The sequence below is a fragment of the Paramisgurnus dabryanus genome, chromosome 17 (genome assembly GCF_030506205.2).
Source record: "Paramisgurnus dabryanus chromosome 17, PD_genome_1.1, whole genome shotgun sequence".
NCBI classification, from domain to species: domain Eukaryota; kingdom Metazoa; phylum Chordata; class Actinopteri; order Cypriniformes; family Cobitidae; genus Paramisgurnus; species Paramisgurnus dabryanus.
Genome location: NC_133353.1, coordinates 28086322 through 28109448, shown reverse-complemented (window position 1 = coordinate 28109448; position 23127 = coordinate 28086322). Strand labels below are relative to the sequence as shown.

General features: G+C 38.5%; 1 protein-coding gene across 1 annotated transcript; it reads left to right on the top strand.

Annotated features, from left to right (window-relative positions):
* Positions 1 to 1534: 1534 nt before the first annotated feature.
* On the top strand, positions 1535 to 21095 carry LOC135778047 (adenylate cyclase type 8). Its single transcript, XM_065288425.2, is given in 18 exon segments — positions 1535 to 2519; positions 2921 to 3070; positions 3241 to 3371; positions 4962 to 5073; positions 5164 to 5291; positions 6162 to 6320; positions 6418 to 6649; positions 9931 to 10119; positions 10205 to 10305; positions 10383 to 10584; positions 10675 to 10752; positions 10854 to 11026; positions 11120 to 11201; positions 15184 to 15342; positions 18155 to 18301; positions 18457 to 18549; positions 18654 to 18768; positions 19950 to 21095. Coding segments are annotated over 18 exon segments (3522 nt in total). The 5' UTR covers positions 1535 to 1655; the 3' UTR covers positions 20357 to 21095.
* Positions 21096 to 23127: the final 2032 nt, after the last annotated feature.

Genomic DNA, 23127 nt, shown 5'->3' with positions numbered 1-23127 from the left:
TTTTCCATTCGTGCCAATAATGCATTTTTAAAAACAAAATTTATCAATTTTGATACTTTTAAGGTGCACATGAAGAGCTCGGCTAAAAAAAGCTCCTAAACGTCACCTCTGTCTGAAATGAGGAAATTATACTAACCAAATGCTCGCCGCATGTATTATACGTTCATTAAATATTTTGATTTGAGCCCGCTTCATCCCAGCCTCAGGTCATTCAGAAATAGCAGATTGTTGGAAGAATCCATTAAAGGTCCTGCAAGAGTTTTTTAAGGAGGTTAAATAAGGTTTAACGTATATATTAGTGGCGGCTCGTGACTGCTCTTCCGAGGGGCACAAAATCAAAATATGTGTTCGGAGTGTCATGTGTGATGCTCGTGTTGTCAAAATAAGTGCCTGCTGCGCACGCGTCAAAACCGTTTATGATAAAAGAGATGCTCGCGTTCACAAAATACACGCAAGACACTCCCTTAATAGTAAACTATGATTACGCATGAGATTATGCGAGTATCTGGCAAACGTGAGCGTCTCTTTTATCATAAACCCTTTAGATGCAGAAGGCACTTTCATAAGGCGCATGATGCACATAGGTTCACTCGACGCAGCGAACACATATTTTGAAATTACGAACCACACACATTACGGGCTACATACATGTTGTGACGAACTTCACATCATGCGCCCTCGAAAAAAAGAAGTCACCGTCGCCACTGTAAAATATATTAGTATATTGACCAAATTGTCCAAATATTTGAGCCTTTTACCTTTATTTGAAAATTACAGTGAGAAGTTACTGGTGGCTTTTTTAGAAGTGGAGATTTTTGCATGTACTTAGAGGGGTTTGCTGCAAAAGCCAGACACATTTTTTAAATACCAATGAAATAGCTCAAATGACAAATTGTGCAAATAAGGCATTTCGATTACTGACTAATAACTCTTTTTATTGCCATTAAAGTGAAATTACTGAATCTAAATATAAAAGTCTGATAAAAATGCTCATTTACAAGAAAATATATCAGACACACTTTTTTGTTTTGCATCTGAGCTTACATACTGTAGTGTGTTGTCATTTTAAAGGGGGGTCCCCCGGTGCTTCCATCAACCTAGAAAATATAAAAAAAACAACACATTAACTTAGTTTTGTTAAACCATTCTCTGCAAGCATGTGAAAAAATAGGTCATTCAAATTGGCTCCCCTCGTGATGTCAGAAGGGGATCTTATAATAATAATAATACCACCCCTTAATCTGCAACTACCTAACCACGACAATGCCATTTAGTGCAGAGAGAGAGAAAAAATAATTGCAAAATTATGTTTCAATTTCAGCAAACCACCATTATGGCGATCAGTGTTTGCATTTCATCAGCTCATTTGCATTTAAAAGGACACACCAAAAAACGGCACATTTTTGCTCAGACTTATACCAAGTGGCAATTTTAACATGCTATAATAATTATCTATTTTGAGCTAAATCTTCACATTGGATATGCTTAATTCTTATTTAGGCGTCATGCATTTGTTAAATTTAAAGCTGATTCTATTTAAGTATACCATAAAAATCTGTTTCCTTTTGTACGTTTGGGTTGTACTGCAGGTTTGTGCACTTGATAGACGCCTTGAGCAGTGGTTTCACATCTGAAGCTTGCACACAGTTTAAATCATGGTTGTCTGTTCAACTGAAGTCCTTTCTCAGCCTCCTGCATCCCTGGGCGACACCTTTTCCCCCATGCTGAAGCGCAAACTGATGTGGCAGAATGCAGTACGTCACGTTATCGACCAACGAGGAATGCACCACGAGAGGCGAATGCCCAATACTCGCAAAATCATTGTTACCGATGCCTACATCGAAGACATCAACAGGCAGATCCGAAGCAAAGCCACAAGGAGCAACGCCGGCATGCACAAGCGGCGTTCCTCCGCCGCCCGCATCCATCCATTACGAGACCGCAATTCCACCTCCACCACAGATTCTCTTGGTGATGCTGACTTCTTTGTGAGTTGGGGCTTAACAGTGCGCGGGGTCTTCCTGCCCTCTCTCCACCACAGGTTCAAGTCTCAGGACCTAGAGCGCTTGTACCAGCAGCACTCTTCTGGTCAGCGGCGAACTTCTCTTGTTGTCACAAATGTTATAGATATCCTTACCAAACTCCATATTCTCATCATCTACCTGGCTGTAGCTCCAGAGATGGTGGACTCTCGACAAGGGTGGTTGGCTGGGATCTGCATGGCACTCGGAGCAGTTTTATGCATCTTAGTTCTTACCTGTAAGGGTTTGACATCTCCGGATTACCTGCGCTATGTCGGGATGGCGAGCTGGTTGTTTCAGACTGTGCAGGCGCTGAGTGGTTTGGTGTATGGGCTGGAGAGTGACCAGTCTTGGTATGTGCTCTTCACCTTGTTTGCCACTTACACATTATTGCCCCTACCTCTGCTGTGGTCCATCTGCACCGGGTTCCTCACAGCTGCCTTGCACCTGTTGGTGGATGCTCTTAGAAACCAAAATGATGCTGGTGTTGTAAGAAAGGTAAAGAAACCAAACTTTTCAGCATTTACAGGCTCAAGAATCAAAGTTCATTAAAGTCCAAATTTTGGACCTTAAATGAAATCTTTGAAATGGCCTTGCCCAGTCAATAATTAAGATATCAAGGTTATATTTGGATGAAATGTTCTTGATTTTATGTAGAACAACAAAAAATTACTTTCACTGTTCTTCATCACATTGGCACAACAATGCACCAGGATCAAAATCTCAAAAAAAAAAAAAACTTTTTATCCTTTCATTTGTACTATAGTCATGAGTTTGATTCCCAGAAACACCATGATAAAATGAAATACAAAATTTTGTAAGCACTCTGAGTCATTTTGTATAAAAGCGTCTGCTTGTTGCAGTTTTTCTACTACACTTTTACTTTTGGTTTCTTTCAGTTGCTGGCAAAAGGTCTTTTGTATATGGGTATGAACACTGCAGGGCTGTTCATTCATTACCTCTCAGATCGTGCCCAAAGACATGCCTTCCTTGAGACACGGCGATGCATCGAGGGACGGGTCAGGATAGAACGAGAGAACCAAAGACAGGTTCAGGGGCCCGGGGCTCTTTTACATGTGTTACAAATGTGTTACATGTAATTGCAATTTAATGTAAATATTTTCTACCTCCTGCCTACAGAATTTTACTTGGTGGACTGTATATAAAAGATATAGATATTTACTAACTGCAACTAAGGCATTTAATAATTTTGCTTTAGGAGCGCTTGGTGATGTCCATTCTTCCTTGATTTATTGCCATGGAGATGATTTCTGACATGAGTGCTATGGATGATGAGTCACTCTCCCAACAGTTTCACAAGACCTACATCCACCATTACAAAGACGTCAGGTATACGTAATCTATAATGGTTGCTCGACAGCATAATCCAGTATATTAAAATCTAGGTCACATAAATCCCACGGGTGTTTTTGTAGCTATAGCATACATTGTATGGGTCAAAATTATAAATTCTTAAATGCCAGAAATTATGATATTAATTAAAGAAGATATGATATTTCATGAAGATATTTAGTTAGTTTCCTGCTGTAAATATATAAAAAATGTAGTTATCATTGTGTTGCTAATGTTCACAGCAGCCGTGGTAGTGGCATCAAACGCGAGTAATTTCAATGTTAAGTCAATGCAAAGATGCGTTTACGTGCGTCTGGAGGTCTCGTAGCGCGAATGAGACGTTTAGCGTCTACTATGTGCGAATGACACGCAAGATGAAAAATCTATACTTTGGCCGATAATCATGCCGCGTTACCCAATCAGGAGCTTGCTGTAGTAGTGACGTGATTACAGGAAGTGAGCAGAGTCGCAAAAGCCCCTCCCATGACTCGACTTTCTGCGTGACTATGGGTTCACACCAGATACGAGTTCAGCGATTTGCGCAAGTAGATTACATACAAAGTCAATGCAAAGACATGATCAGACGCGTCCTCGTGTGGGGCGATGCGAATGACGTGATTTGGGCGGCACGTTTGCTGCGGAAAAACATACGCTATTTGCCTCAAACGTGTCTTTGACCAAGTGAAAAATATTCAACTCCAGCGAAAAATTTGCATTACACGAAGTTAAATCCCGCGAGTAATCTAGTGCGAGTAACGCGATGCCCTGCGTTTGGTGTGTACATAGCGTGAATGTCTCGAATGACTAGAATCTCAGGGGTGGCTTTCACGTGCAAATGAAGCGAGTTAACTCAAAATGTTCAACCATCCATCTATGTGCGAATAGCGCGTTTTCGCCACTTCTGCCATGTTTGGTGTGAATTCAGCATTATGCTACGTTCAGATCAGCCGCGGTAGAGGTGCCAAGCGTGAGTGACTTCAGTGTTAAGTCAATGTAAAGACGTGTTGACGCGCGTCTGGAGGTCTGGCGGCACGAATGATGCATTTAGTGCGGCGCAGTAAACGCGATTCAACCTCATTTGCTCATCTAGTTTGTGCGAATGGCGCGAATTGAGCATTGCCGCGGGAACTTTGATGGAAAAAAGCGACGCATTAACCAATCAGGAGCTTGCTCTAGTAGTGACGTGATTACAGGAAGCGAACGGAGTTGCAGAAGCCCCTCCCATGACGCGAATTTCCGCATGAAACCCTCAATGACTAGAATTTCACAAGCTGCTTTCACTCGTGAATGAAGCGAGTAAACTCAAAATGTTCAAGCGGCTAACTAGACGTGGGAGACGCAAATTTGACGCCTCAAACGCAGCTGGTGTGAACCCACATTTAGGACTTCATTTGGACAACCTTAAAGACGATTTTTTTTTACCAAATATTGCCCTACAAACCATACATTAATTGAAAGCCTTTTCAGATGACATAGTATGTATATATCTCAACTTTAGAAAATGTAGCCTTTTGACTGGTTTTGAGGTCACAAATGTGTATAAAACCAACATGTGTTTTTTAATTTGTGTTTTTTTTTCTCGGCCAGTATCCTGTTTGCTGATATTAAAGGCTTCACTTCTCTTTCAATGACCATGTCGGCTCAGGAACTTGTGCGCACGCTCAATGAGTTGTTTGGTCGCTTTGATCGGCTTGCAGAGGTGAGAGAGAATAACCTGTGTACATTAAAACATTTAGTTAATTACACAATATTTAACTTTTTACATAAATGGTGTATTTTAACATTTTAGGAGAATCATTGCATGAGGATAAAGATTATTGGAGATTGTTATTACTGTGTGTCTGGAGTGCCAGAACCTGAGACGGCACATGCCCGCTGCTGTGTGGAGATGGGTCTGGCCATGATCAACACTATACGGTGTGTGTTTGTGCAAGTTGCCTTTCAGTGCATGCATTTTGGTGCATGCACACCGGCAGTGACTAGCAACAGCGGAGTGACACAATCTTATTTATTTCAATGGAGGCTTGCTGACTTCCGGCAAGATGAGCGACAGCAACAGTTGGCAAGAAGAAAAGGGCGTGTCCGGCTACGCGACAAAGTTGAGAACAGACGGAAGACGTGAACAACACTGCTTCGCTCTCATTGGTAGTCGCTCCCGAAAGTCGATCATTTGTTATTAAATTTCTTTAAAATGAATGAGATCATGTTGCTCTGCTGCTGCTAGTCCCTGGTGGTCTGAACGGCCGTTACCCCTCGTTCGACTTTATCACTGTGTGTCAGCCATCTCTTTCAGTAAGGTTGTTGGGAGGTGTTTTTAAATCTGGTTGTCATATAAAAATGAGTACCGTCCACTCCAGTAACTGACGAGAGATGGATGATGTGAACACCTCTGCTTCGCTCTCATTGGTAGTTGCTCCCGAAAGTCACTCATCATTTGCATAAAGTTAAACTTTTCTTAACCTTGTTGCACTGCTGGACACACCCCATCTGGTCACCAATGGTCACTTTAGCTCATGTCGCCAGAAGTCGCCAAGCTTCCATTGAAATGAATGAGATCATATCGCTCTGCTACTGCTAGTCGCTGGCAGTCTGAATGGGATGTTGCCCCTTCGTTCAGACTACCAGTGACTTTGTTGCTGTTTGTCGCCCGTCTCTTTCAATGGGGTTGTTGGCAGGCATTTCTAAATCTGGTTGTAATAAAAAAATAAGTACCGTCCATTACAGTAACTGTGGATAATGTGGATAATACTAAATCTGTAAAATATTTATATATTCTCACTATTCCAGACATGTACGCAAGGAGTTGAAGAGAGACGTTGACATGCGTATCGGGATCCACTCCGGCTCGGTTCTGTGTGGGGTTTTGGGTTTGCAGAAATGGCAGTTTGATGTGTGGTCTTGGGATGTAGATGTCGCCAACATGCTAGAAGCTGGAGGCATTCCGGGGCAAGTGCAGCACAATAATTACATATTACAAACTGTAGATAATGGTTGCACAACTGCAATGTATAATAGAGTAATTACACAATGTTAATATCATTAGGAGGATTCATATATCACAAGCAACCCTGGACTGTCTCGAGGGCGTATATAAGACTGAAGAGGGTCGAGGCCAAGAGCGAAATGAGTTTTTACGCAAACACAAGATCGATACGTTTCTGATCTGCCATATGCTGCAGGAAGAGAAGAAGCCACCCAGAGTCCGGAGGCCCAGCAAAGGCGAGACATCATGGAGCTCGGAGCTTCCTTTTGATGACATCATTGGCATGAACTGCGTGAGTCTGACGAACATTAGATGGGAATGCTAGATATGTTAGATGCATATAAGATGGGAATGCTAGATATGTTAGATGCATATACAACCTGTAATGAAATGTTATTCAGGTCATCTTCCTTAAATATCATTTAAAATAAAGTTTAAAGGGCCAATATTATGCCATTTTTTTCAAGATGTAATATAAGCCTCAGGTGTTCCTAGAACGTGTCTGTGAAGTTTCAGCTCAAAATACCCCACAGATCATTTTTTATAGCATGTGGATCAATGACGTGACGTTTATAATTTGGTGTTCGTATGGTTCAATTAAATGTAAAAGGGTTTAAATTTCAAAATAAATTTGCAGATTACTTGCAAAGATCACTTACTTTTTTGAAAACCAAGTTTAAAATTTCTGGTTGAATTTCATTTTGAAAGAATATTAGGGGGATAATTGCAAAAATGTCAATGTGGTGTAACCGATCTGTGTCAATGGTGTCAGGGTCGGATCTAGAAAATTATTTATGGGATGGCAAGGGGGTGGCATGAGAACTACGAGGGGTGGCAATGAAGTAAGCATCCCTGCATGGTTGTCGTGGATTCAAGAAATTATATACTGTATATACTATATTCGGTGTATACACTGACTGGACCTCAAATTTTTATAACATAAAAAAATGCAACAACAAATGTTCCTATAAGTACCCAAGCAGCTACCTTCAGCATCTCTACTGTAGCACCCTTTGTCTTAATACTAAGTTAATACATACAGTTTATCAATATCTAAAAACACTAACTGGTTGAACATAATGGTATAAAGACTGTTATATAAATAAAATAGGTTTGCCTAGTTTATATTAATGTAAAACATATTTGAAAGGCACACATATCTTTCTCTCATAACCCTCTTCTTTAATCCTTTCACTCACTTCATGATGGATTGTTCTGTTTTTTTCACTTCTTTTTAGCTCTTTGCCATCCATTTCTATGTTTATTTTTTTTCATGACTTCATCTACTCCTCTTCCTTCCACAACAGATTTTTCTGTTTTATTTGTACCTTCCACTACCATAGTATTTGATTTTTCTATTCTTTTTGGTTAAAAAAATGGATATCAGCCTTTCTTTTTATAATATCCTGGAAAATGCAGCATTAGTTGTCTTTCAAGCTTTCTAAACATACACAACACTGAATAGTTTTGTCTCCTTAATGAAGACAAACAAAAACATTAGACTAAATCATAACGAGCGATTTTATATGCACGTATGGAATATTTTGATTGCTGCAGTAGCTAACAAGACATGACGGGCTAATTCTAGAAATAACTGCTTAAAAGATATTTACTGCTTACACAAACCTGCAGTTCAGTTGTTTTAACTACCAAGCAACTACCTCAGGCAATATTAAACAATCAACAGTTAAATTTTTGTATTTTTATCCTGATGCAACATTTATCTGTAAAATATGACCGTATTCAGTACTCTGATTTGCTGATGTGATGCTCAACTTAATCACTTAAAGACACTAAAAAGAAACAAATAATTTTTTGGCAGCATGTGACAATGTGAGGTGCTTTATTATATCAGAATTACTTGCTACAGACGTGAAGAGACTCTTTCTTTATGGGCTTAAGTTGCACGTTACATAATCATTCTTGCCTTTCACCTCAACGATGGAAAAGTAACGTCTGTGCCTTTTATACTTTGTGCTAGCGTCCGCTACCTTTGGTTTGAGTTGTTGTATTCGCCATCGCTCTGTTGTTGCGGGTCTGTGCGACTCGGAAGGGATGGACTGCAGCGCGAGAACCAGGCTGCATATGTGAGTGCCTTTGATGGGGCGAGGCATCCTTTCACGGCAGTTTCCAAAAGTCTCCAACCACGCCAGAAAAGATCGCTAGATTTGTCCTAGTCGCTTTTTTAATAAAGTCGCTAAAGGGGTCTAAAAAGTTTCTTAATCTAGCGACATAGTCACCAAGTTGGCAAGACTGCGCGGACTTTTTTTACACTGTAAAAGACTTTCTGCTTGGACTGACTGTTCGTGCTTGTGTATAAACTCTGCTGCCTCTGGTTGGCTAACGATGGAAATTAGGCCAATCATCATCAGCTATGTGGTTGTCCCACCCCATCTAAGATGCACACACCAATCATCATCTGATATGTGTCGCCAACCCCCAAACACACGCAGAGAAAAACTACATGGCCTTTCTGGCTAAAAGAGCCTACGCGGGTATATATTATATATATTAGGATACCAGCGCTGGGGTGGCATATGGGGTGGCAATGCTTTTATTTAGGGTGGCAACTGCCACCCCGTGCCACCCCAGTAGATCCGAATGGTGTAACTAGTATTTTTTTAAATGAAAATATAAATATATTCATAAAAAAATGTGGAATAAAATATAATCATCTAGTTTAGTGTAATATGATTTTTTTACATACATTTTTACATTTGTCAAGTATTATTTAAAAATCAGAGCTGTTTTCAGCATATGTCAGGACAAATATTACAAACGTGCATTCAAATTTACATTTAGAAATAACTAATAAAATTATATTTAAAAAAAAAAAATTTTATGATGATGATTATGCTTACATAACATCAGGGTGGATAAAATATTTAATATTTCTCATTCTTTGGCGCAATTGGCGGTTACACCATTTGACATTTTCAGGTCCATTCAGTCTTAACTTTGTAATTTTTTTATTGCATAAAATTAACACAAATACACTATGTGCATTGAAATAAACCTGATGCATGCTTTTAAAACAAGTTTTTTTTTAAAGATTTTTGAATTTCTCATCTTGCCAAACCGTTTTTGTCACTGACCCATGTACAAAATGACCCTATTTGAGCGCTGTTTTCATGCGTGTACCTTTAAATGCAAATGAGCTACTGCTTTTGGTTAAAAATAGATTTGATTCCTGTGAATACAGTCTGGGGCAACAGTATCTTTACCCGCATTAGTACTAAAACATGCTAACAAAAACATTTAGAAAAGCTTTTGGGTAAAATTAACCAGTCAATCAGTGGCCATGGGTGGGGCTTTGTAAGTGTGACATCATATTAAGAAGATAATCAAATCCGCATGTCTATTGAGATTGCTCTAGTTTAATGGGGATTAAAAAAGGAGCAGTGGGTGGATTTTTCATTGTGGTTGTGATCACACACTATCAACACACTTTTATGTCCAAACACCTTGTAAAAGTGAATTTTGCACAATATGGGCTACTTTAAGACTGAAGACTGCAATTAAAGATTGAAATGAAGTTTAGAAAGTCAACACCATTCTAATGTCAACTTTTAGATCTTAGCTACTTTCACCAATGGCTCCCTGGTGCAGTTACCCGGCCATATCACAGCTCACTGTGCCAACTCGAGAGAGATCAACAAAAGAATCAAGAAGGCCATTGAGGTGCGCAGTAGTGAGCGAATGCGCAAAGAACACATCACGCCCTTCATGCTGGTCTTCAAAGACACACACGTCGAGGGCAAGGTGTGAACAGTGAATTGCATTGCTTTAATAAGCTACATTAACAAGCACTGTGATTGTGTGCCACTGATAGCCGACTGCTTTTCAGTTTTCCCAGATGCGAGATGAGATGTTCAAGTCTAATTTAGCTTGCTCCTTCCTCATGCTCCTCTTCATCATGGCCATTCAGGCCCTGATTCCCTCACCACAGTGAGTTCTTGATATATTTACAGTCTAATGTATACCTGAAATGCATACTGTAACTATGCAACATACCGCATCCACAGAATCTCTCCGATGATCATCCAGTTTTTAGTTTTCCTATTTGCCTACGTTCTGTTGCTTCTGGTTACACTGGCTGAAGAATTTAAGTGCTCTCCACTGTACCTGCAACACCTGTGTTGCTGGATCCACGAGACCAAGACCGTCCGTAACCTGCTGACCCTCACCGCTATTGCTATTAACTTCGGTGTGGCCTTCTCTGATATTGTAAGTAAAAGTTTTGCATTCTTTTCAAATGAATCATGAAATCATTTCCTTAAAATGTCTATGGGTCACCTTGGTTATTTCTTTGGACAGTTATGGTGTAACACAATAGAGGTGAGTGAAGAGGACAACAAAACTCAGTGTCCAGTAAACATCTGCACCCATCCTGAGGTATAGCATATTCTGATAAAAAAAACTGCAACCTCTGCTATTGATTTTTTTAATGCTGTTTATTGATCCTAACACTTTGTCGTTTTTTAATGTGTGTGCAGTTCTTTGTGTTGAGCGGCGTGGTTGCAATGGTGACGTGTGCGGTGTTTCTAAGGCTCAGCTGTCTGTTGAAGCTGGCTGTACTGATGTTGGTCATTGCTGTTTACACATACCTCATTGAAGTAGCCTTCCATGTGCTCTTTATACGCCAAAATCTGAATGGCCAAATTCAAAAGTACGTTATTTAAGTTTTGTCAAGCACTTGATTTTCTTCTGTTGACCTGGCAATATCTCATACTTATGTTCATTTTTTTTGTGTTTTGCACAGATCTCAGCACCTAAGAAAGAAAGGCATCTCTGTCCTGTTAATGGCAATGTTTGTTGTGGTTGTTCTTTATAACAGTAGACAGGTATTGTCTTATTGTATTTATTTATTTTTAATAATAAATGAAATAATTATATATACTGAACAAATACATCAATTTAATTTATATTATAGAATATTTTTCTATATATTACATGTACATACAGTGAGGAAAATAAGTATTTAAACACCCTGCTATTTTGCAAGTTCTCCCACTTAGAAATTATGGAGGGGTCTGAAATTGTCATCGTAGGTACATGTCCACTGTGAGAGACATAATCTAAAAAATTTTTTCCAGAAATCACAATGTATGATTTTTTTACTATTTATTTGTATGATACAGTTGCTAATAAGTATTTGAACACCTGTTTATCAGCTAGAATTACCTGTAAGTTATGCCTTTAAAATGTCCACCTCCACTCCATTTAAATTAGATGCACCTGTTTGAGGTCGTTAGCTGCATAAAGACACCTGTCCACCCCATACAATCAGTAAGAATCCAGCTACTAACATGGCCAAGACCAAAGAGCTGTCCAAAGACACTAGAGACAAAATTGTACATCTCCACAAGGCTGGAAAGGGCTACGGGGAAATTGCCAAGCAGCTTCCCTGCTGAAAAAAACAGCATCAAACCAGCATGGACCAGCATGGGAATTATGCTGGTCTATGCTGGTTTAGCTGGTGGTCGACAGCATACCAGCACCAAAACACAACATATGCTGGTATGACCAGCATGGGATGCTGGTGCTAATGCTGGTTTAGCTGGTGTTAATGCTGGTTTGGTGCTGGTGCTGGTTTGATGCTGGTTTAGCTGGTGTTCACTAGCAAACCAGCACCAAAACACAACATATGCTGGTCTTGCTGGTATGCTGTTTTTTTCAGCAGGGTGGGGAAAAAAGGTCCACTGTTGGAGCAATCATTAGAAAATGGAAGAAGCTAAACCTGACTGTCAATCTCCCTCGGACTGAGGCTCCATGCAAGATCTCACCTCATGGGGTCTCAATAATCATAAGAAAGGTGAGAAATCAGCCCAGAACTACACGGGAGGAGCTGGTCAATGACCTGCAAAGAGCTGGGACCACCGTTTCCAAGGTTACTGTTGGTAATACACTAAGACGTCATGGTTTGAAAGCATGCATGGCACGGAAGGTTCCCCTGCTTAAACCAGCACATGTCCAGGCCCGTCTTAAGTTTGCCAATGACCATTTGGATGATCCAGAGGAGTCCTAGGAGAAAGTCATGTGGTCAGATGAGAACTTTTTGGTCATAATTCCACTAAACGTGTTTGCAGGAAGAAGAATGATGAGTACCATCCCAAGAACACCATTCCTACTGTGAAGCATGGGGGCGACTGGGACAGGGCGACTGCCCTGTATTAAGGAGAGGATGACCGGGGCCATGTATTGCATGGAACAACCTCCTTGCCTCAGTTAGAGCATTGAAGATGGGTCGATGCTGGGTCTTCCAACATGACAATGACCCGAAGCACACAGCCAGGATAACCAAGGAGTGGCTCTGTAAGAAGCATATCAAGGTTCTGGCGTGGCATAGCCAGTCTCCAGACCTAAACCCAATAGAGAATTTTTGGAGGGAGCTCAAACTCCGTGTTTCTCAGCGACAGGCCAGAAACCTGACTGATCTAGAGAAGATCTGTGTGGAGGAGTGGGCCAAAATCCCTCCTGCAGTGTGTGCAAACCTGGTGAAAAACTACAGGAAACGTTTGACCTCTGTAATTGCAAACAAAGGCTACTGTACCAAATATTAACATTGATTTTCTCAGGTGTTCAAATACTTATTTGCAGCTGTATCATACAAATAAATAGTAAAAAAATCATACATTGTAAAATTTCTGGATTTTTTATTTATTTAGATTGTGTCTCTCATAGTGGACATGCACCTACAATGACAATTTCAGACCCCTCCATGATTTCTAAATGGGAGAATTTGCAAAATAGCAGAGTGTTCAAATACTTACATTTCATTTAAAATCCACCAAAAAATCCTAAATGTACAATCATTATTATCCCTGTCACTGTTGTTGTAGTACTTGAGACCGGTCTCAAGACCATTTTTTGATAGTCATGGTCTTTTCTTGGTCTCAACTGCCTTTAGTCACGGTCTTGTTTTGGTCTCAACCCCTCAAAGTCTTGGTCTCGATTTAGGAGGTCTCACTTACAACACTGTCTGTCACAATAATGTTTACAATAATGCTCTTTACATTGTTAAACATTTTCTATAATTGAAGAGCTCAGATGCAAAACCCTCTATATGCGTCTGACATGTGTTCCTGTAAATTAGCATTTTTAACAGACTTTTAATGGATTCTGCCAACAAACCATTTTTTCTGAAAGTCCTGAGGCCGGGAATAAGCGGATTTGAATTGAAAGTATTTGATGAACGTATAGTTTGTGCCGAGGGCATTCTGGTCACATAACACACTCTGTTTTTGCTTATCTCATGTTTATCTTACCTATAGTACCTATAGAGTACGATTGCATTCTTCATACCTGGCGAAAAGTCTTTAGTTTTATCAGATTTATAAAAGACAGATGAGCTGTACCGCTACTTTCTGAAAAAAGCCAGGCTCCTGGAGGCGTACCCTGGCTGGAGGGAATCTCAAGCACGCAACACACTAAACATAGTAGTATGATTCACTACTTGTTCTTGTTGTTAACATTATATGCACTTACGTGCAGACTGCCAACAAAACAGGGACATTTGATGCAGTTTTACTTTCCTCCTGGGACTCATGAACAGTTGTTTTATCACTGGAGCCGCCCCATTTCAATGAAATACGATGTTAAAAAAACACCCTTGCGCAACTCTGCTGCTCCCCTGGAAAAACAATTTCATCAACTGTTCCCATAATGTTTTGTTCTTTGGGAATCTGAACAAGCCCACGTTTCCCCAAACAAAAACACTTCTGTTAAAACTGCTAATTTACAAGAAAACATGTCAGACGCATATAGAGGGTTTTGCATCTGAGCTCTTCAATTATAGAAAATGTTTTACAATGTAAAGAGCATTATTGTAAACATTATTGTGACAGACAGTGTTGTAAGTGAGACCTCCTAAATCAAGACCAAGACAAGACCAAGACTTTGAGGGGTTGAGACCAAAACAAGACTGTGACTAAAGGCAGTTGAGACCAAGAAAAGACCAAGACTATCAAAAAATGGTCTTGAGACCGGTCTCAAGTACTACAACAACAGTGACAGGGATAATAATGATTGTACATTTAGGATTTTTTGGTGGATTTTAAATGAAATGTAAGTATTTGAACACCCTGCTATTTTGCAAACACGTTTCGTGTCAGATCTTGGTTGGTTTGTGTCAGTAGTGGAAAAAACGTTCCAAAACTTTTATGAACCCTGACGAAGTGCATTCGCCACAGAAATAATCCATAAATGTCCAAATGGTTCTTTAAAGGTGCCCATGTTTAGCAGGAAGAATCCAACCTTTAACTGTGTAAATAAGTCCGAATGAATAAAATACAATTAGACCCCCCCTTGTGGCATTTAGAGTTTTTTTTCATCTGAGCTCCTCGATTATTCGATAACTATTAAATTATTATTGCATCGTTATACAGTGGTATTGTACGGAGCCCCTAAGGGGACATGGAGAAAAAATTTAATAAAGTTTAGTTTCATGTGCTCACGTGAAACTTTCATGTGCTCACGTGAAACTATCGCGTGCTCACCTGAAACTATCACACAAGCACGCGAAACTAAACTTTAAAAAAAAATTCTGCACATGAAGGTTTTGCGTGAGCACATGAAACTAAACTTTAGATTTTTTTACTCCAATGTCACCTAGGGGCTCGGTAGTATTGTGCATTGTTTATGTTAGTTCTTTTCATGTTAAAAGTGTATCGGTATAGATAGAAATTAACATTTACCAAGATGAGTAATAACCGTAAAAATATGGAACTTGAACATAAAATATTGTAAAATTATTAAAGCAAACATGAACTTTATATTTTATATTTAGTTTATAATTCCCTTTTTTGTCTCTGACTAAACCAACAGTTAGAAACTACAGCCCGGCTTGACTTCCTATGGCGTCTGCAGGCCAGACAGGAAGTGGAGGACATGAAGGAACTGAGGGAACATAATGAGTGTCTCCTTTATAACATCCTCCCTGCCCATGTTGCTCGACACTTTCTCGAAAGAGACAGGAACAATGAGGTAGTGGAGGTCATAGCCCCATAGACGATGGGGAAAATTAGCACTTTTTAAAAAGATTTTAAAAGACAGACCCTAATACTTTCAACTTTTAAAACATATTTCAAAAAATTAAGTGAATGTATTTATATTATTATATTTCATGTTACTTTTCTAGGTTACTAACCATACACTATAAGCAAATTTGTGTTATTGGACAACTGCTTTGTATACACTCTTAGAACGAATGTGTTAAAAACAACACATTAGTGTTAAAAACAACACATTAGTGTTGAATCTGGGACAACACACTAAATGCATTGTCCCAGAATTTACCCATCTCTGTGTTATTATTGAAACAACACATTTTGTGTTACTTTTAACACAACTTTGTTATATTTTAACACAAAATGACACATAATGTGTTAAATGCTTAACGCACAAAGATGTGTAAATCCTTTCTAAGTAAGGGTTAATGTAGAGGCAGCCGGTAGTTATCGGGAAATAAGCCCCGACAGTGTGATCAGGACCCGACGCGAAGCTGCTTATTACACGGCTACTTGCCACATAAGAAAAAAAACATACATGAATATGAATTTGAAACATTTTATTGGCATACTTGTTTTAAATTAACATTTTTATCCTTCCGCGAAACTTTGCACAGATGCATAAAATGATCGTATTACCTTATTAAGATCCTCTGCTTCATACTTGTCTGTCTCCATTTTTTTCTCTTTTAGCCAGTCTTTGAGATGTTTTAATGCCCATTCTGTATTTTTTTGTGTGTTGGCTTCGTAGCTGTCATGCTCTATTTTGTCAAGTTCAGTCTCAGTAAGCTCTCTGTGTCTTGTCGTTGTTCGTTCTTTTATCCACTGTTTAAATGTTTTGTTTTTTCCGTACATGTTAAAATTAATGTCAAAATGTTGTGGTTGTCCAGTGTTTGTCACAAGATGGCGGGAAACAGTAATCTTTATTGGCGCGGAGCGATTTTAATCGTACAAGTAGTACCGGCTATGCGTATTACTTTGGAGCGGTTATTATTTGAAAAGAACGAACCTGCAAATGTCTCAACTGACCAATCAGAATCAAGCATTCCAGAGAGCCGTGTAATAAGAGTGTACAAATACTTATTTCACGGTTTATTGGAATGCTTGATTCTGATTGGCCAGTCGTGACATTTGGAGGTTTGTTATTTCCAGATTTGACAGGTACTGTTTAATATTACACAAAAAAATACATTTAATTTCCTATGACCCGAGCTTTGGTTTGGCTTGCATTTTATATTTCTTATATTTGGGGTTAGAACCAATAAATATAATAACCAAATATTTTTCTTTAAACATGAAGCAGTGTAATTGTCCACGTTTGTGTACAACAGTATCCAGTTACACAGAATTAAGTATTATGGAGTAAACAACAAAAAATTAGTTGTCCACGTATGTTGACACACCAGGTCTAAGGAGGATTATGTATTTTAATAACATATATGACATTATATTTACAAATGATTAAACCACATAGCATATTTGTGACATTTTAACATCTCGTCTTATCTTAAAAAACAAAAAGTAAAGGGGTTTTCCTCGCGGAAGGTCTGCATTTGTTAAAAATGAGCTAATAAAATATTTCAAATCATTATTTAAAGTTCCTTACCTTACTTATGAGGGAAACAGCCGTGTAATAAGTGGGAAAATGTACAGGCAGCCAGTTGTTATAGTAAAATAAGCCCCTTCAGTGTGATACAAGACCCTCCGCTTTGCATTGAAACGTGATCACACTGTCGGAGCTTATTTTTGTGATAACTTGCTGCCTATACATTATCCCTTAAGACATACTGGGATAACTTGAGCTGCCTATACATTATCCCTTAAGACATACTGGGATAACTTGAATGATTAGTTGTTTTTAGCAAAATTAGATACATTTTATACCTAAATTAGACAATTGTAAAAAAAAACTTTATTGCACCTTTACTATTGGTCTAAGACCTTTCAACAAAAAATACTAACATATTCTAATCTATAGTAGTATCCGGCTAATACTTTTCAAACCAAAACCTAATTTAAAGGGATAGTTTGGCCAAAAATGATATTAAACCCCGGGGTCCACGACCTTCAAGTCCAAAAAAAGTGCGTCCATCCTTCACAAAATAAATCCAAACGGCTCCAGGATGATAAACAAAGGTCTTCTGAGGGCAATCCGTGCGGTGTTGTTGTAGAAATATCCATATTTAAAACTTTAGTAATGTAAAAACTACCTTCCGGTAGCGCCGCCATCTTAGTCCCGTCCGCATTCAGGATGAGAGTTTACGCACCCTACGGAGGCTACTCTGCTGCTGCTCTGTGCCCCCGCCCTCCGAATTTGTCATACGTCACTGAGAAAAGTGCGTACACTACGCTAATACTCTCTCCTGAATACAGAGGAGTCTAAGATGGCGGCGCTACCGGAAGGTATTTATTTTCGTTAATAAAGTTTTAAATATGGATATTTCTACAACAACACCGCACGGATTACCCTCAGAAGACCTTTGTTTATCATCCTGGAGCCGTTTGGATTAAATTTGTGAAGGATGGACGCACTTTTTTGGACTTGAAGGTCGTGGACCCCGTAACATTACATTTAATCAACTGAAAGATCTAAAACATTTTCTAAAATATCCGAAAATGTGTTTGTCTGAAAAACGATGGACATATGCAACTCGGACAGCTTGGGGGTGAGTAAATCATGGGTGTAATATCATTTTTGGCTGAACTATCCCTTTAAAGCATCTTTTTTAAGCTATAGGTATAATTTAAATATTAACCGTATTGTATTTTCTCTACATTGACTCTTTAAGGACCTGTTCTCTGAATCATACGAGAGAGTTGGGGTGATGTTTGCATCTATTCCAGATTTCACCGATTATTATGAGAAGAAAGAGTTAATTCATCAAGATGTTGAGTGTCTCCGACTTCTTAATGAGATCATAGCTGACTTTGATGAGGTACATGGATTAAAAAAAAAAACACTCAATATCAGATGTGGACTAGCAGCTTACACATAACTATCGAAATGTGTTTTACATTATTTTTTTTACACTGTAATTGTAAAATGAAATTTTATTTCCCTTACTTCCATTTTTCCTTATTGTCCTCTTAGTTGCTGGAAGAACCTTATTTCCAGGAGATAGAAAAGATCAAAACCATTGGCAGCTGCTACATGGCTGCATCAGGCTTGTCTCCTGAGAAACAGGTGTGATATCTAATATATTAGTTATATAATCACATAAATATGAATAAGTATGAATGAATATGATTAAAGCATGATAAGACATATACAGTGTAACTTTGTTACAGGAATGTGAAGATGAATGGGCCCACCTCAGTACGCTGGTTTTGTATGCTTTGGCCATGAAAGAAACACTGAAAGAAATAAACAAACGTACCTCAAACAATTTCCAGCTGCGTGTTGGTAAGATTTAGCTGTTCTTGTATTAAAATGCTTCTACTAACACCTAAAAATCAACTGGTGATAAAATCTGTTGAACTGGTAAGTGAAATAAAATGTCACATGTATGCATGTTTGATGACTGCCTGCTATGAACAGAAGTACCGCACCTTCCTGTTGGTGGTTAAGACATTGTAATAGGCTTATTAAAAAGCTTAAACATGCCATTGATATGATTGACTGTGTATGCGATTAGATCACACTATTATGGGCCATTAAAGGAACATGCCCACATTTTGGGAATTTAGCTTATTCACCGTATCTCCCAGAGTTAGATAAGTCCATACATACCTTTCTCATCTCCGTGCGTGCTGTAACTCTGTCTGACGCACCCTCCACTAGCTTAGCTTAGCACAAAGACTGGAAGTGAATGGCTCCAGCTAGTATACTGCTCCCAATAAGTAACAAAATAACGCAAACATTTTCCTATTTATGTGTTGTGGTTTGTTTAGTAGTCACAACGTGTACAAATAACAAGGTCATTTGAGACACAGCCATCTTTTAACAGTATACATACTGGAAACTATATATTCTCAGAAGATAAAGCACTGCTACTTGGGCTGAGTGATTTGCACAACTCTGACCAAACTCTCTGCTCCTCACCAGGGGGCTTCTCGAGTACTGTGAGCAAATCACTCCGCCCAAGTAGCAGTGCTTCGCCTTCTGAAAATATAGTTTCCAGTATGTATACTGTTTAAAGATGGCTGGGTCTCATTTGACCTTGTTATTTGTACACAGTGTGACTATACAAATCACCACACATAAATAGGAAAATGTTTGCATTATTTTGTCACTTATTGGGAGCAGTTTGCTAGCTGGAGCCATTCACTTTCAGTCTTTGTGCTAAGCTAAGCTAGCGGGGGCTGCGTCAGACAGAGTTACAGCACGCACGGAGATGAGAAAGGTATGTATGGACTAATCTAACTCTGGGAGATACGGTGAATAAGCTAAATTCCCAAAATGTGGGCATGCTCCTTTAATATGAAGCTTTCAGATCCAGGACAAGCAACTATAGCCACAGTATAGTCACACTTGGTAAAAAGTAAGGTTAACTTTAAGATTAATACTATTTAAATGAGTGCTTTTACTATAGTACACTACTTTAATATTATCAACTGACACTTTCCTCTTTCTTTATCCAACAGGCATTTCTCATGGACCTGCAGTTGCTGGAGTGATTGGAGCCACCAAACCCCAATATGATATTTGGGGCATGACAGTGAATCTAGCTAGCCGAATGGACAGCACAGGTATAAGTGGCCGCATTCATGTCCCGGAGGCCACAAGCCGCATCCTGGCTGACCGCGGCTTTGTGATACAGCTTAGAGGAGACATCTTCATCAAAGGGGTCAGCGAGCAACGGGGAGGGGTTCGCACATACTTTGTCAGCAACAGAGAACAGAGCTCGAACTACGCTGAGAGGAGCACCTGCAGAGGGGTCTCCCATGGGAGAAACACCCTTGCTGCTATGGTTTTTAACATGGTGCAGGCTCGAAAGAAAGAGGAGTTACGAGAGGCTAATGGCGGCTTTCATCTTATGGAGATGTCATGAACTTGGATAGACTCAAAGCAAAACTGGACTGGAACCATATTTAATACCTCTTTTTTAGAGATGTATCTCTTTTATGATTTATGGCCTTTCAAGAGATTCAGTATGGTCTGTATTTCTGTATTAAAATGAACAGTTTAATGACTAAGTCTGTGAAAAAACCCAGCTAAAGTAATGGTTTTGTGATGTCCTGTTTTTTACATAAAATCATCCTACATAATGTAAAAAAACATTCTGTGAAAATATAACTTGATATCTTTAAAGGAAAACACCACCGTTTTTAATATTTTACTATTTCCTTACCTCAACTTAGACTAATTAATACATACCTATCTCTTTTCAATGCATGCACTTAATCTTTGTACAGCGCGGTGTGAATGTGTTAGCATTTAGCCTAGCCCCATTCAGTCCTTAGGATCCAAACAGGGATGAATTTAGAAGCCACTAAACATTTCCATGTTTTCCCTATCTAAAGACTTTTACATGAGTATAGTTACACAAGTAAGTATGGTGGCACAAAATAAAATGTGGTGATTTTTTTAAGCGTATGAAAAATGAGAACTATATTGTACGGCAGAAGAGCACTTTGTTTGCAGCACTTCGACCACGGGTGCAGTCATATTGACGGGAATTTGAGCGAGAGGGGGAGTAGTCAGGAGTAATGATGTTACTCTTCGTTTTTAAATAGGGAAAACATTGAAGTGTTTGTTGGCTTCTAAATTTATCCCTGTTTGGATCCTAAGGAATGAATGGGGCTAGGCTAAATGCTAACACATTCACAACACGCTGTACAAAGATTAAGTGCACACATTGAAAATATAGGTATGTATAATTAATTCATCTAATTTGAGGAACATAGTAAAATATTGAAAAACTGTGGTGTTTTCCTTTAATATTGCCATAGTAATGTCAAAGATTAAAATCTATTTAAAATCAATGAGTGAAATCAAACTTTGATGCTCCTCTCATTATTAGATTATTAGACTTTTAAGAGACTTTAGCCTGGATTTCACAGACATGGTCATTTTTTCTGTTACTGGTAGACCCATGCTAAGCCAATTGGTGAGTATGCATAGGATGTAACATTTTATATATAACTGGGATAAGCAATATTTGAGTGACCATATTGGTTTTGCCATTTTTTTATTATCTGCATCTGTCTGACAAATTATAACATACATCATACAAATAAAGAATGGTTATCACCAAACAAAAATGGCTGAATCTTTAAAAATATCTATTAAATAGGTAACTGATTTAATATTTAAAAATGAAAATCAGTATATTAAAGGTGTAGTTAACCCAAAAATTATTTCATAATTTTCTCATCCTCATGTTGGTTTAAACCTGTATGAGCTTTTTTATTATTTTGATGAACACAAAAGAAGATATTTTGATAAATGATGGTAAGCACACATCTGATTGTAACCATTGACTTCCATAGTAGGAAAACAAATATTATGGAAGTATTGTGATAAATGATGAAGGCGATATTTTGATTAATGATGTTAAGCACACAGTTGACGGTACCCATTGAATTCCATCGTATTTGTTTTTCCTACTATGGATGTAGATGATTACAATTAATGTGTGCTTACAATCCTTTACCAAAATATCTTCTTTTGTGTTCATCAAAATAAAAATAAAAATTACATGAGGGTGAGTAAATGATGACAAAATTTTCATTTTTGGGCGAACTATCCCTTTAAGAAACAAATGTAATCCATATAAAGGCATATATTGTCCCTGCTGAAAAAACAGCATACCAGTAAGACCAGCATATGTTGTGTTTTGGTGCTGGTTTGCTAGTGAACACCAGCATTAGCACCAGCTAAACCAGCACCAAACCAGCATTAGCACCAGCATCCCATGCTGGTCATACCAGCAAGACCAGCATATGTGTTTTGGTGCTGGTATGCTGGTTAACACCAGCATAGACCAGCATAATTCCCATGCTGGTTTGATGCTGGTTTTTTCAGCAGGGGTGTGTTACAACAAACATGATGTGTGCAAGTTTTTTTTTTTTTACCAAAGACTTCTAAAAAAAATAAACTAAAGAATCCTGACCAGTTTCCAGTTTTGTGTTGGTAGGTTCTGTTATTTTTTTAATAAATATTTTAGGACACTAAACAGGCCACTATTCTGATTATGTAAAAAAAGTACTTACAAGGCAATGAAATTGCTTTTGACATATAAGTGTCGCTCTTTGCCCCGTTGAACACAACGGAAGATATTTTAGGAATGTTTGTAATTACGCAGGTTTGAAGCACCATTGACATCCATAGTAGGAAAAAAACTGAAAATCAGTGGTAACTGTTTGGTTACAAACATTGCTCGAAATATCCTCCTTTGTGTTCAACAGACCAAATCAATGTGTACACGTTTGGAACATCTTGAATGTGAGTTAATGATGACAGAATTTTCATTTTTGGGTGAACTGTCCCTTTAAATAAAAAATTATAGTTTTCATACCTGAACTAACGTGGTGGCACTGCATTGAGCTGAACCGACTGACATCGACACTTCTTTAATATATTTTAAGGGTCTAGATGATAATTAAAAATTACAGGTAAATTTTACAAGCAAATTTATCCGTTTTTATTGGTCTTTAACGTAATAAAAATTTGATCGCGTGCTACCGTTTGGCGAATCGGTAACGTTAGCGATTCCTCAAAATGTTCATTTGTAATACAATAATATCTAAGTGAAAGCAACTGAGTTAACAATGTAGATAAATAGACTGTCTTATCTGTGCCACTTGGTCATTTCAAGGT